The sequence below is a fragment of the Hypomesus nipponensis genome, chromosome 10, assembly GCF_054491055.1.
Source record: "Hypomesus nipponensis isolate SF chromosome 10, ASM5449105v1, whole genome shotgun sequence".
Lineage (NCBI taxonomy): Eukaryota > Metazoa > Chordata > Actinopteri > Osmeriformes > Osmeridae > Hypomesus > Hypomesus nipponensis.
The window spans coordinates 16,237,092-16,253,390 of NC_140370.1; the positions used below are offsets into that span (position 1 = coordinate 16,237,092).

General features: G+C 47.0%; 1 protein-coding gene across 2 annotated transcripts; it reads left to right on the plus strand.

Annotated features, from left to right (window-relative positions):
- Nucleotides 1–1,280: 1,280 nt before the first annotated feature.
- On the plus strand, nt 1,281–13,391 carry LOC146271988 (one cut domain family member 2-like). Of its 2 annotated transcripts, XM_084707807.1 has the most exons (3): nt 1,281–2,364; nt 13,000–13,226; nt 13,320–13,391. In XM_084707807.1, exons 1-3 carry the CDS (start codon nt 1,281–1,283, stop codon nt 13,389–13,391), a joined length of 1,383 nt encoding a protein of 460 aa, XP_084563933.1. The 2 variants fall into 2 exon arrangements, with proteins under 2 accessions (XP_084563933.1, XP_084563932.1); XM_084707806.1 differs by having other exon boundaries at nt 13,000–13,391.
- Nucleotides 13,392–16,299: the final 2,908 nt, after the last annotated feature.

Consider the following 16,299-nt stretch of genomic DNA (forward strand, 5'->3'; position numbering starts at 1 on the left):
AGTATAAACAACAAACAGCCTAGTAGACTGTATTTTACGCCTCAGTACTGGAAATGTAACGTCTTTCGATAATCAATAAGCCCATCCTGCATCCTACGGATGTGTGAATTGAGGCCTAGAGATTTTTCTCTTTATTTTGTACGTGAAGTATTTACCATTCACAGGCAGTACAGACTCACGCGGAATTAACTGGGTGGAACTTTTTTACTTGATGCTTGGTGTCCTTTTTGAGGTACGTTCCAAGACGAAACGCCTGAAAGTGGAGATCTTTCTTTTCCTCCCAGAAGGAACGTAAGGATCCTAACTTCCTGAACTCCTTCACCCCCACTCCCTAACCAGGTCGGGTCTCGTCATTAATCTCTGTCAATCAATACATCGACCAGGTTTATCACTAAGCGCATAAATGCTAAACCATTCACTGCGTGGGAAAACACATTTTTTATCTAAATGAGTAGCACGAGCATCAAGAATGTTAATAAAATACATCATTCTTTAAATTATGGACAGGCCAAGTAAAAAAAATTAAAAAAATTGCAGTGTAAGAAAATATAGTTAAAATTACATTTCAAAACACTGTCTTTTTCCATACGTCTCTATCTATCCATCTATCTATCTATTCATCTATTTATCTATCTATTTATCTGTCTATCTATCTATCTGTCTATCTGTCTGTCTGTCTGTCTGTCTGTCTGTCTGTCTGTCTGTCTGTCTGTCTGTTGTCTATGCACGCGCGCGCGTGCACACAGCATGGTAGAATATAGGACCAAGTAAATGTGGTGACGAAAGTAAATCCAACAAGGAACCCGAGCTCGTGCCCGCGGTACAGCTTTTTAAATACACGGATGCGCGGGCACGTGAAGCTACACTGACTCGCGGCTCGGCCAGTTTTCAGTGGAAGCGCTGTTGGACAAGGGATGAGATATAGCCCAAGAGCTCTTATACACTGCTGGACACTCAGGCTGGTTGCATGCTGCCGCGCGTGGGCGAGGAGATACACGTTGTTTACCTACAACCGGACCCTCAGAAATGATCTGCAAAACCCATGCTGGATTGACTGAGCAGAACTCTAATCAATGGATTGGTTTTGAAATCGTTTGGTAATATTATTGCTCCAGGTGGGCGCGAGGAAAGAAGAGTGAGTGCGCGCCTCAGTGTGTGTGAGAGAGAGTGGGTGAAAGTCGAGAGAGAAAGAGAGAGAGAAGAGAGAGAAAGGAGAGAGAGAGAACAGGAGGGAGCGGGCGGGGAGGGTGGGCTAAGGGGGAAGATATATTCTTTCAGCAATGGAACTCACAATGGAAAATCTTGGCAACCTTCACGGTGTCTCTTCGCACTCACAGGCGGGAGATCTCATGAGCTCCTCGCACGCGCGACCACCGCCGTCCTCTTCTCACCGGAACCTGGTCCCGCACGGCCACGGCGCGCGGTCAGCGATGGTTTCCAGCATGGCTTCGATCTTAGAGGGCTCGGGAGGGGACTACCGAACAGACCCTTCGCTGTCCGGTCACCTGCACCCGGCTATCAGTATGTGTGAGTCCGGTATGGGTCTGAGCAACACGTATACTACACTCACTCCTCTCCAACACTTACCTCCTATATCCACGGTCTCCGACAAGTTCCATCACCCACACCCACACTCCCACCACCATGCAGCCGCCCACCAGCGGCTATCTGCGGGGAACGTCAGCGGCAGCTTCACGTTGATGAGGGACGACCACCGTGGGCTTGCGTCCATGGGAAATCTCTACAGTCATTACCCCAAAGAGATGTCCGTGTCCGGGATGGGCCATGGCTCCCTCTCCCCGCTCTCCAACGGCCTCGGTTCTTTGCACAACTCCCAGCAGTCGCTGTCAGCGTACGGTCCCAACCCTCACCTCTCCAGCGACGCCAAGATGCTCTCTCCGGTGTCCGGGTTCGAGTCCCACGCCTCCATGTTGTCTAGAAGCGACCAGGAACACCTGGCCAGGAGTTTGGGAGGCCATGGCCACGGCATGATCACCAACCTCAACGGGATGCATCACCACCCGCACAGCCACCTGCACTCCCAGTCCAACGGAGCGGTGATGCTGGGAGACCGGGAGAGGCACGGCCACGGGGCCGGTCAAGGAGGGGGAGCTGGGGTCCAGGCGGAGGAGATCAACACGAAGGAAGTAGCTCAGAGGATAACGGCTGAACTGAAGCGCTACTCGATTCCCCAGGCGATATTTGCCCAGAGAATCTTGTGCCGGTCCCAAGGAACCCTCTCGGACCTGCTACGGAACCCCAAGCCCTGGAGTAAACTGAAGTCCGGCCGGGAAACCTTCCGGAGAATGTGGAAGTGGCTTCAAGAACCGGAGTTTCAACGGATGTCCGCTCTCCGCCTGGCGGGTAAGATCCACTTGCTCCCCTCACTTTCCTACGTGACGTGGGCTATCACAGTAACCTGTGGTACAAACTCACAAACTAACGTTTTGTTGATGCGGGGTTGATATTGATTAAATCAAAACTTTGGAAAATTGACGTGCTCCTTCACATAAACGAAGGCGTTAACTCTAGGCTTTACATTTGACATAAAATGTAGTCTATATCTTAAAACGAATCTCAAAAAAGTTGCGCAGAGAACATTCAGATCCCCAGAGATTATGGGCTGACATTCAGCACCACGGAGAGCGCATGTAACCGCACACAACGGGAAGCGTATAGCATCAACCGCCTGAGCTTTCAGCCAACGGTTAAAGCTATAGTTTTCTTCCGTGTTTCCACAATCTGTTACATGACGCATTGTCTAGCTATCGCCAGAAACGTGACTGCGTGAGAGACTGAGCGGTGGGCGCGAGAGATCACTGTCTCTCACACAGGGGGTGTGAGGTGAAGGTTCTAGAATCAAGGACCGTGCGCAGGCTTCACGGGCCCACCCCGTAGACTGGTGATACATCCACGACACATCAGATAATCACAAACAATCACAAACTGGTATAGTTTCTAGTCGTGCCAGCCTCTTATAATCAAGCGTCCATAATTGAAGCAGGTACCTCATAGTGATTTGTGCTTCCGTCACGAAATTACGGTAGGACACGAAAGCTGTAAAAAGCAACCTACACATGCAGCGAACCCTAGGCCCTGCCAAGCTCGTGCAGACGTGTTTAGCCTACTAGCTTTGGACAACTAGTTGCACCGGAGGGGAGGGGAGAGGAGCGCGTCAGCGGGGCGCGTGACCCCTGGCTAACTGATCAATAGGCCAGTTCCCACTCTCCCTTTTAAATGTGGCACACGGATCGATGCCCGTATTGGAGCTGAAAGACGCTATAACCACACGGCCGCTTCGCCTTTTCATTTAGCCCGCTTTGTAGTGAGAGCGCTAAATTTAGACAGAGCAGTGATTTCTCTGATTCGTTAGACTTATTGAAAAGCCTGACGTTCTCATTACATTTGTTGAAATGTAAGTTTGATTTAGTCCAATATTGGTTATGAAAAGCGAAACGCGTGTATGTCCTTGACCAAATACAGGCCCATAAGTGTAATCAAAGCCATTAACGAAATCCCAGCGTTAAGGTTGCCAAGGTGGAGGACTCCCTCAAACTATAAATCATTTTCCTTTAAAGACTCAAGGACAATACATGCTCTCCCTTTTACATACACACACACACACACACACACACTTACACACACTTACACACACACACACACACACACACACACACACACACACACACACACACACACACACACACACACACACACACACACACCCATACACACACCCATACACACACCCATACACACACACATACACCCATACACACACACATACACACACACATACACCCATACACACACACACACACACACACACACACTTACACACACCCATACACACACACACACAAGCACACAAACACACACATGCTCACACCACACATACAGTTTTCTCTAAACACTGACATGCTAACATGACTTTAGGGACAGCTTGTATTGTCACCATACAAGGTCATTGTGTTTAAAGGTTGTGACCCCTACTGCCAGACTGATGGTTTCTGCATCTTACTGTTGTGTATGAGTATCACCATTCTGCTTTCATCAACATTTCTGCATCATTATTGCTTCTTTTGATGGAATGGTGTTATGTGATGTATGGGCATATGATAGAAAGATAGATAGATGTAGAAAATGAAGATGGATAGAAAGATAGATGGATGAAGAGATAGATTGACAAAGAAACATTTATAGATAGAAAAATGTGAAGGTAGACAAATATAAATGTTTTAAGATAAAAAGATAGATAGTAGAACCCCATTGGAGTCAATTCGTGAGTGTCATTAATGGTGTAGCTCTGTCCTTTTTCTGTTTGCCTGGCTTTGCACATCAGAGATCAATAATGCTGCTTCCTTTACCCAACCCCCACTCTCTTTCCTCTCTTTCTCCCTCTCGGATTCTTCTCTTTCTCCCTCCATCTCTCCCTCTCTCCCTGTCTCTCTCTTCCTCCATCTCTCCCTCTCTCCCTGTTTCTCTCTTCCTCCATCTCTCCCTCTCTCTCTCTCTCTCTCTCTCTCTCTTTCTCTCTTCCTTCCACCCTCACCCTTCTCTTTCCATCTCCCTCCTTTCATTCTCCCTCCCTCCCTCCCAACTCCTTTTTTCTCCTCCTTCATCTTTGTGGCACATCACCAAAATATCACCCATCATGCATTGTGACGGCCCTCTGGCCGCTGGCTGTTGATTGGCTGAGGATCAGGGGGAAAACAAAGGAAAGGACAAAGGCATTTAGGGATTCCAGCTTTATGAAGTCAGAGTTCCAACCCCCCCCCCCCCCCCCCCAGCAGGGCTGAAGGTTAACATGGAGACGGGATTCTCATTCTGCCCGTGATTTAATGATCAATCCATCAATACTGGTTGTTTGTCAATGTGAATATGCTGGGTTTTAGAGTACAGGCTGGTAGTTCGGAGTATTAATATCCCTGGTTCGAGTATGGGCAAAGTATTTGCAATCAGCAAATAGCAAACTTGATTTTTGCTTTTGTTCCGTTAAAGAATAGAAGACCCAGAGAGTTGAACGACGTAAAACGTGTTTTCGAATGCTTTCGATATATCTGTCTGTTTGTATCTATCTAAATGTGCTTTGGTCCTGCTGTAAGTATATGCACTGTAAAGAATCTGTGCTGACGTGAGGGCAGGTCTCAGATCAGTGCAGATGGTGAGTCTGTGATGCGTGTGGTCAAAGAGGATGTGGATTAACTGACCAGTGATCTGTTCTTAGGGCGAAGAGAGATCTATTCACAGCTCCTTCACCCTCTGACATAACAGCTGCCACAAAGTCTAGAGTCACACGGGAACAGAACCTCCATGGTCCTACTGGTGACCAGCAAGGACACCATCAGGAACACGAAGGCACACATTGTGTTTTCATATTGCTTCCTAAACACAAGACATGCAGCCCAGTGTTTTGAGGGAGCGACTGTGTGCGTTATATACAGGCCTTGTTTATCTGTCATACCACCCCTGTGTTTCCTCACTTCTTGCGGATCCTTGTGTTGGTTTACTGTACGCTGTGTGTCATGCGGGATCTGTCATACACACCTACAGCTGCACCATCGACAGATGCATTGAATGATTTAGAGGAGCATCACTTCATTCATTGGATTAAGTCTAAACCTACATCATTCCGTTCTCACGGCAGAATTTCATTAGGAACTTCCGGAAGGGTAAATAAGGAAATGACACCACCACAACTGAATGTAAACAAACCCACAAACTTGGGTGGTGTAGAAATAGCGAGGAGAGAACCCAGAGGTAGGGAGGTGCTATTGATCGCGTGTCGGCGAGTTTGGGCTTTGTGTGAACAGCTAGATAGAGCAGGCGGGTGTGAGGATCGATAGGGACTTTAATAATTGATAAGTACGAGAGGTAGAGGGAGATGAGGGGGAGGCTGTAGGAAGGAGGCTGAGAGGAGGTTTGTGTGAGGAAGAAGGGACAGATGGGTAGGGCAGAGGAAGAGAGAGAGATAGGGGAGGCTGGAGGTAGGCTGAGAGGACCTGTATACAGGAGAGAGAGAGATGGGGGAGGCTGGAGGGAGGCCAGGGGGTGTGTGAGCCCCTGTACTGTGGTAACCAGAGCCAGATGTGTGGTTAACAGAAACAGCACAGATATCACAACCCTCAACACAATCGTCAGCCGGTAACACTCTGTAGGGACAACATCCACACCACAAGACTGACACCAGAAACTCATAGATGGCAGGAGCTGCCATTAACCAGATCAATGATTGGGCGAGGCGTGATGGAACAGGTGATAATACGCGGCAGGGATAATGTAGCCCTCAACAATGGACGCCTCAGAAAACCTGGAAGCTTGTGAGATTTTTACGATCTTTTTTTTTTTTCTTCCTCCAAGAGGCAGCAGAGTATAACAGGAATCTGCTGTATTCACGAAGCGATCTGCAGACAAAGACCTTTTTAGAGGCTGGTTATGTGAGTGTGTTGACTGTGTGGGCCTGGGAGCTAGCTGGTAATGTTCCCCTTTCTGCCCATGTCAGCAAAACCTCAAAGCAGTCCGGGCTTGTGATGTCATTGGATTTTAAAGGTTGCTATGGTTTATGGTCTATGTAATGCATCTTTATGGTGGCACGCAAGCACATTTCACTGCCTGTGTGTGTGTTTGTGTGTGGGTGAGTGTGAGAAATGGAGTGAGAGTGCTTGTATGTTTGGATGAATGGATGCTGTTGTGTGTGTGAGAAAGAGAGTGAGATAGTGTGTATGTGTGTGTGTGTGTGTGAGAGAGAGAGCGAGCGAGAGAATTAGAGTAAGAGTGTGTGTGTCTGTGTATGTGAAATTGAGTGTGTTTGAATACATGCATGCTGATGTGTGTAAAAAAGAGAGTGTGTGGTTTTGCATACGTGTGTGTGAGAGAGAAAAGGAGAGCGAGAGAGAGTATGTGTGTATGCGTGCTTGTGTGATTGGGTTATAGAGTGTGTCTGCACTATACATTGTTCAGGCTTATCTGACTCGCTCTGAATCGGTATCGATTTCCTCTCCTCTGCTCTCCCTCCCTCCCTCCCTCCCTCCCTCCCTCCCTCCCTCCCTCCCTCCCTCCCTCCCTCCCTCCCTCCCTCCCTCCCTCCCTCCCTCCCTCCCTCCCTCCCTCCCTCCCTCCCTCCCTCCCTTCAGCTTTGGCTCTGCACCAACCAGCAAAGCAAATCCTTCTCTCTCTCCTCCCTCTTATCCTCACCTCCTCCCCCTCTTCGTCTCCATCCTCCTCCTTTCCTTACCTCTCCTCATCAATGATAGTCTCTTCTTACTACAGTGCAAACATGTGGTCGTCAGGAGTTTCCTCAGTGCTGAGCAACACAGTCAACCATCACATCATGCCGCATAGGCTACATAACACAACATTTGTAAAAACAAATTAAATCACTCATTAAGTTCAAGCGCAGCATATTTTAACCGTATAATAATAATAAAAAAAGCTGCTTGTTGACCATGGCATAGCATAGAACAGCAAGTTAGATGCATGGGAAAACATATGCACTAAACGTTTGTTCTAAACATCTCAAGTCAAAGTCAAGTTGTTTCGATAAAATGTTGTGAAGAAATAACCGGCATATTTCTTAAATTCACACACATAATTCAAAAAATTGAGTGAATTTACTGAAATTACTGAAAAACAAGTGAAATTACAATGCAGACAAGAATCCTTCACGTTGCTACGAAAATCGTCTGTACAGTGTGGGTGTATAGTCTACCTGAAATCAAATCAAACTCTGTTAGTGTGGGCCTGCATGTCTTAGAAGCACTGTCACAAAGGACTTCACAGATGCCCCACAACACGTGCAGACCACGAGTCGCTGTCTGTGGTTCACAGAGACTGCGGATAACGTTACCACTGGGGAACGTCTGTGGGTTTTTATGTCAACGGTTACAATCAGAATGAACTTACAGGTTCCCTTACTCTGTCAGCTCTTTGTAACCATGAACTGCAATGGCCCATTTAGCGTGAGTGTTGGGCTATGTGTTTGTGTGTGCACGCCCGTGTTCTTTCTTTCTGTCTCGATCGTCTTATTCCATACAATCCATTAAAGGCTTGTGGTTGATAATTCGAATATTTGTCTAGACAAATCGTCTGAATGCTTCTTTTTTTATTTGTAAATGCAAAGACGAATTAATTAATTGTTTTTCTCTATTTACTTAGCAATGTTACTAAATTGTATGGAATTCGTTACCCTTTAATTTAGAATAATTCGACAAACGTTTTCAGTATCAAATAACAAACATTTAGGCCTACTAAATCTTCAATGAGCAATCAAATGAGCAAGATTTGTTCAAAGCTAGCTTTCAGCCGGTCGAATGAAAATAACCTATCAATTGCATTTTCAGTATGCTGAATAGGCTACATAATACCTATTTTCATTTATTTGATCCTTATAATTATTATCTAAAAAAATCAAATGCAGATGATCGTCTTTCATATTTCATAAAGGCCTAGGCTATGTACAGGCCCTATTTGATGTTGTATTTTACAGCCTCCTCCGCTGTCCCACGTATTTAGCCTACTTGAAGGACAGAAAACTCATACGAATTTAACGTTTACATTTACAGTATAAGCTCTTAGACTAAAGAAAAAAAAACACCATTGTCATTATATATAAAGTATGAAGGTCGTTCTTCAGACAAGACACAAAGCATAAACACAAAGCCTGACGCATAAGCCAACCTCAATGTGTTTAACAAGCGACCAGATAATTGCCGCTTGCATGCTTGTCCTAGATAAGAAAGCACTGGATTTGCGTCGGCAAATAAACGAAATGTCATCAAATAATCAATCTGCAGTCAATTTTTGCAGTTTATTGTACATTGAAGGAGCGGTTCCGCCACAGCTTTGCCTTGTCTTTGTGGGAACCTGAGCGTTGATTTCACAGCAATGAAAAGACTATGATCAATATAATCAATGACCGTGCATCCCAGACAGAGTGATTGACGTGCCTGTTTCTCGCCTGCAGTAGTCCGGCCGGTGCGGGAGAAGGCCCGTCTCACCGCACGCAAAGCGCGATCACGTCCGTCGGTCCCGGCGTCGGTCTCCGGCCCACCGGCTAGCAGCACGGTGCGGTTAGTTATCAATCTCACATGCAGCCCCCCCCCTCCTTCTCCTCATCCCTCCCACCACGCAGAAGTTCACCTGTATCACAGCATGCACTTTGCATGCTTGAATGTACCTTGACAGGACTCACAACAGAACTGCTCTCAATGCTGTTAAAATCACCTCCCTGCCACACACAAAATGTCCTTAGCCTACTAGGAAACAAAAATCTACAGACTAAGGCGCAACTCCCAAATCAAAAAAACAAAATAAGTTTAGTTATTTATACATTTAAAAGCTACTACAGTGTATAGGCTACAAATCCGACAACAGGACAAAATATAAATATAATATAACGTTTACATAAATCCACGTCCATAATGACAGAGACGCTCGCGTTCTGTTGCATCCGTGTTTTCATTTGAATCTGTGCTGGTGAACGCTGAGCTACATCACGCTGGAATGGAAGAATTGAGTCTTCTCTCCCTGAATAACTGTCATTCCATTTGGCTTTTAGTTAAACACCTCATGTCAACATACTGCATATGTTGAAATATACAGTTTGAAGTTCCACATGTTTTGTGATCTAAATCACAGACTGATATCCTCCAACTGTATCAGTCATATTTGATGTTACCATATGTGTCGAGATATAAAAAATAATATATATTTTCTATTACAGAATATAACCTTCTCTAAGCTAAACCCTCTAGCTATCTGATGGTTCTGAACTCTACTTGGGAGAGGACGGCTGCATGCTCCAGGCTGTGCAGAGTCCTGGGCCAGCCCACCTAGTCTTAGTGACCTGGCTCGGTCCTGTCATGCAAACACACCACAGCTAAGAAACCGTGCAATCGCTAAGCCAGTGCACCTGCCACCCTGTCGAACACACACACACACGCGACACAGGCATGCAAAAATGCACACTCACACACACACACACACACACACACTTGCACAAACACACAGACACACACAGACACACAGTCCAAATATTTAAGTGTAAATACCAAACTCTCTCCACGTGTGTAATCCGGCTGTGATTACTGCGTTAATGACATTGTCTTGACATGTAATTACTCTGTAATATGGTGATAATTGATTTGTAATTACATTGTAATAGAGACTTATCAAACAAATGGAATTAGGGAGGGAACTCTTTTCGACACAGCTCAGGTCAGGATGTTTACCACACATCACAGAACACCGGCTACTTCTAACATCAAACATGGCTTCAAGACAACAAAAAAACAGGCCTTTCACACGGGCCCGTGAAAGGCTGATCAGCATTCGAACGCCTCCTCCGCGATTTTGTCCCCTCTTGTCCTCGTCCTCGAAGCTGACCTGTTAGGGACCAGAGAGGTGTCAGCGGGCTGGCTTAGGCCCCAGCCCTCAGGTCAACAGAGGGTGCTTTAACAAGAAGGGCCCTCCTCTCTCTCCCCAGAGGCCTCTCACTTGGAGGAGGTCTTAACAGGAGACTGTGGGGAAACAGAATGGACCTGTATTGATTATCTGTAGATGTGTATTGATCCTGGATAGAGCTAGGGTCTCGGTTGCGATGCCGCGTCTGGTTTGGGCCGGGGGCCGTGCTTGTGGAGGACGCCGTGGTGCAGTGGTGCTGGTCTGGGATCAGGGGGCCTTCAGTCTTCGTCTCGAGGCGTTGGTGGAGATGTGAGAGGAAACTGCTGATCCTGAGGGGGAATAAAGTGTCAGTGGAGTATGATCACAGAAATGCTTGTTTCTCCTCTACATATCCATCCATCCATCAGTCTATCTATCTATCTATCTATCTATCTATCTATCTATCTATCTATCTATCTATCTATCTATCTATCTATCTATCACCTACCTTCCAACCAACTCTGTGTGAGAACACATCCTGGCGTTCCTGCAGCCGTGCAGAGCATCCCAGTCCAGCTGAGCAGAGTTCCACGTTCCACGTTCCGCGTTCCGCGTTGCATCTCAGCTGATGGAGGAGAACCAGAATGGTGTTGGCGTTGTAAAATGGCCGTTGGCATGAGTTGTTTCAAAACAAGCATTACGTATTAAATTATCACTATATTAGCGCTAGCATTTAGTCATTACATTAGAGAGTATTGAGTTTGGTCCGTGGGCGTCACTTAGGGGCCCTGGCATGGCCCGGCCACGACCAATTGAATAAACGTTCCATGAAATGGTTCTGAAGCGCGGATCAATCGATATGGGGACTATCAATCTGAGGGCAAATTAAAACAATGGAGAACAACAAGGAGGGAGAATGGATGAAGAAGACTGGAAAGGATGGAGAAGCACTGAGAGAGAGAGGGAGAGAGGGAGAGAGAGAGAGAGAGAGAGAGAGAGGGAGGAGGGAGAGGCAGGGAGAAGGGGGAGAGAGAGAGGGAGAGATAAAGAAACACTGTGTGAAAATGTGTGTGTGAGAGTGTGGGTAAAGTATGTGGGAGTGTGTGAGAAAGTGTGCTTCTAAATGTATGTGAGAGACATAGTGTGTGTGTGTGACAGAGAGACAGAGAAGAGAAGGGTAAGAAGGAGACGTGAGAGGTCAATAGGTTAAGCCATCACTTCATTAGATGAGTGGCAAAAGCCTAGTAGGGATAAAGTGTAACACATGAGATGTGATTCAGGTGTATCTGTGGTTTAGATACAGAGACTGTTTCAAGGAACCCCGGAGGGAGGCGGTGCTTGGCTGGAACCACACACAGAGACACTGGTCTACCCTCTGGCCCGCACACACACACACACACACTCTCTCTCTCTTTTGAGGTTATTATCTTACAAAACACAGTCAAACATTACACACACCCCTGCCCCCTCCTGCACATACACACACGCACACACACACACACACACACATGCACACACACACACACACACACATGCACACATGCACACACACACACACACACATGCACACACACACATACTTCTATCGATCTTCCTCACTCAGTCAAATCTGTTTACTGCTGTTGTCTAAACCAGCTGTAAAGTCATCAATCATTTCCATATACCACCTTCACATCACAGCCAGACCCTATCCTTCAATCATCAGACCAACCCCCTCCCTCCCTCTCACACACAAACACCACACACACACACACACACACACGCACGCACGCACACATACATACACACAAGTAAGGTTGTTAGAATGCACTAGAGCCGTGTTGTAAGAGAGGCATTCCTTTGTCTCTTTCCATGTCCACATCCACAGCGCTCTGACAGTCTATCTCAATACACCTCTTTTGTTCCCGCGGATAAACAATTTCTTCTCCAGCTGTCTGTCAGGTGCTCGCGCTTGTGTGATACTCCCTACCGTGACACACAAGCGCGCGCTCCAGCAATTCCACACACATACACACACCGTATATATACACACACACACACACACACACAGACAGATACACACTCTCTCTTTCTCTCGCATACACACTCACACACCGCGGGCTCGCGGATCGATGAGGATCGATTGGGTGGGGAAGGGAGCCCTGATTACTGGACCACGTGTTCAGGAGAAAACCGCGGAAAATCGATCATTGCAGCTTTTAGGGCAGCAGAACTGCACACTCTCTCCACCAACTCTACCTAGGCCTCGATGTAGAGCACAGAATCACGGCACCTCGCGACCCGTGTTTTAGCGAGCCGGCTCCACCTCAAATCTGCTTGACCGTTTAAACCAGTATCGTAACGCACAGGCGTGCACTGGCTCTAGATAAATCATGCATCAAGTAACACTCACTTATCAGTTCTCTAAACGTAATGCTCTTCTGATAAAGCGAAGTTGTCTTTTTTTAGACTGTAGGCCCCACTGTCTCACTCACACGCACCAATCCACGCATTTTTTACTCTTTCGGACACAGTCAGGACGGATACTAGTACAGTGAACTGATGTATTTCTCTCTCCCTCCCCCCCCCTCCATCTCTCTCTCTCTCTCTCTCTCTCTCTCCGTCTCTTTCTTTTTCTAGCATGTAAACGAAAGGAACAGGACCAGGGACGGGAGAGAAACATGCTTCCCAAGAAACAGCGATTGGTCTTTACCGACCTGCAGCGCCGCACACTGGCCGCAATCTTCCGGGAAAACCGGCGACCCTCCAAAGAGATGCAGATCACCATCTCCCAGCAGCTGGGTCTCGAGCTCTCCACGGTCTCCAACTTCTTCATGAACGCGCGCCGCCGCTGCCACGACCGCTGGGGCCCCGAGGGTGCAGGGAGTGAGCACGGGCACGGGAGTGTGCACGGCCATAATCACGCGCACGGTCATGGAAATAGCAACAACAATAACAACAACAACGCAAATTCCTCTTCCCCTGCACAACCGGGCACCTCATCCTCGTCAACCATCTTCTCCAAGGCCTAAGCGCGGGACTGTTTGGGCCTAAACTAGAGGCTTCAAACCCGGAGGTATATATCGCGACGTTTTTTGGGGAGATTTTTTTTTTTACTCGAGCCCAGCGCCCAACACTCCTGATTCACCTCGTTCTGGTCTGGAAACAGGCCGGAAGTTGGTTGTCTGAATCAGGTTTGCCCATCCACTGTTCTGACACAAAAATGTTTTTCGTTTTTGTGACGAATATGATCCCATGATCCTTTACGTGTATTTCCCTGCCACCTTTATGTTAAAACCAAAGAATATCTAACAGGTTTGAGATTGGTGTAGGATTATAGGTGACTGTAAACCTTCACCTAAAATCATTTGGCTGCAAACCAAAGAAAATCCAGAAAGTGACAATGAGAACGTCAGTTCACGATGGTCCTTCTAAGAGAAAAGATCCCTTTCTGGGTCAATTTGTAACAGCTACAGTAGCCTAAAGGCATAAAATTGCTTCGGATGGGTCCAGAAGCTCAAGTATTTTACCAGCTGGTAACATACATACACCCCAAGATAAGACAATGGTGATGGAGCTGACTACACAGACCTAGTGTGTGTAACAAGACCATTCCTGTTGACTCAGTCCTCTCCGTCCCAGAACAGTCACCTTCAAACACAATACAAACCTTTCCCTGAATGTGTTTGTTTGTCTGTGCGAGCATGTGTGTGTGTGTGTGATCTGACACATCTCCCCAAGGGTGTGATTTCTCTGCAGTGTTCTGGTAGCTTCTATGCAAGAGCAAGAGTGCTCTCTGGTGGTCGTTTATGATAGCACACCACTGAGGGATGGCAGGAGCCCCTGTAGCTTCATCTATCACAGATCCCCCTGCACACACACACACACACACACACACACACACACACACACTCCTAATCTGAGAAGGACAGGACTGGTACGAAACAGTTTATCCTCTGTGGTCTCTTAAATCTTTATTTGGACAAAGTCTAATCCCATCTCCACAGAGCTGGAGACTGTAGCCAACTGAGCGGGTATTTTCAGGTTACAAAGAGAAACAATCAAACTGGGAAGTTACTGGACTAATAATATGAATGATAATAATAATGATAATAATAACGGTAATGCTATTGTCAGTGTGTAATGTCAATGTTGTAAGCGCAGGGAGTAGGCCTCTTCGTTCTAGTGGCCAAAACACAGAGGTTTAACATCACAATATATTATTCCGAGTGCCAATGATGTTAAGCCTCTCGGTGATAATCAGAGAGAACGAGTTGCAGCCTTCTCCCCTCGCCAGGGCCCCCTAGTGGTCGGCCAGTGCCATAGCAGCAAGCGAATCATAATGTTTACCCCAGAGGAGGTGAAGGTGGGGGGGGGCCATGTCATACCTCAGAAGAATGATCTCGTTGATATGAATCAGTGCTTGTGAGGAGAGATACTGAAAACTAAAGTGTATATAGCTCTTTCTCAATCTTGTCCCCTTCTTTCTCCCTCTGTCTTACCCTCCCATCCCTCTACTGTCTTACCCTCCCTTCCCCCGCTTTCCTTCCACGGTTTCTCTCTCTCTTTTTCTCTCTTTCTCTATAAAATTGATGCGGGTAATACTAGTACCACAGGCACAGCGTCTCTCTCTTGTGGCTATGTGCTCTGTTGTGCTACATGTTTATGTAAACAAGCACCTTGTTGACAAAATGTAAAAAAAACGAAAGAAAAAAAAAAACTGCAAAAAAAAGGAAAAAAACATAAAACACTTCAGAAAAAAGCGTGGATCGCCATGGATACGATACGGACCGGTGCTGTGACCCAGGACGACCAGGAGGCATGCTGAAGTGAGACTGTGTGCATATTTGTATATGAATCCCTGTTTGAGACAAAAGACTCCTGTAGCCGTGGCAATGGGACACCTAACCCGACCCCCTCCCCTTCTGGTCTTCAACCTCCCACCTCTGAAACTGACCCACAATGCACCGCGCCCCCGAGGTTCCCTGGAGGGAGGAGTCCTTGGGTCATGATTGGTCGGGAGTGCGATGCGATCACAATAATGATGATGATGTTTTTCAGTTGGCGAGGAAACCGCCTTTGTTCCTCCCGTTTGTGATTCGTATTTTATTTTCTCGTTTGTTTTCCCTCAGCAGTGCCCCTCGTTTAGCATCTTCTAGCGTGCGATAATCATATTAGTGAAGAGATGCAGACAGGAGCTGGCAGGGAGAGTTAGGAAGAGAGAGATAGGATGGCGAAGACACCAGATAAGAGAGATTGAGGGGCTGATCCAAGATGGCCGCACCTCCATACAGACCCCAGGAGAGTCAGGGAGGAGCCCTCAGGCCGAGCTCACTGATCCATCCTGGAGCAGCAGGAGGAGGGCGCGGGGGGGGGGGGGGGGGTCTGTAGAAAGGGTGCAGAAAGGATTTAGATATAGTCAAGCAGTGTTTTCAGTGAAACATGTTGGAGCGTGGAGAGGTGGAGGAGAGAGGTGGGAGAGATAGTCCTGGTGGAGCCGGGAGGTGGAGGAGGAGGTGGAGGAGGAGTTGTAGAGGAGTGTGTATGCGTGGCTACCTCACAGAACAAAGTGGACTGAGACACAGCCACCTATACCAAAGATACTTTAGCCTGTCATGTTCACAATCGGACCAGGGACAGGACCATACACACACACACACACATTTCTATAAACAGACCCACAAACGTACACACGTACACACACACACACATTCATGCAAACACACACAAATACACACACGCACAGGATGGTGTGTGTTTGCCGATACAAGCGCTCACATACTCGCGCACGCACACACACACACACGCACACACACACACACACAAACCTTCACAAAGCAGTTGTGCTTCATTGCAAACACAGGGAGGTGTTTGCTGTGGGTAGAGTTGAGTGCCTTTTTCCTTCAACCACGGGTTTGACTGCTTTGAACGCACACCCAT

Excerpts from the sequence above, each read along its gene's own strand:
- LOC146271988 (XM_084707806.1), top strand. The coding sequence starts at position 1,281 with ATGGAACTCACAATGGAAAATCTTGGCAACCTTCACGGTGTCTCTTCG. Across the intron at positions 2,365-12,999 it reads GTCCGCTCTCCGCCTGGCGG|CATGTAAACGAAAGGAACAG; the intron begins GTAAGATCCACT and ends TTCTTTTTCTAG.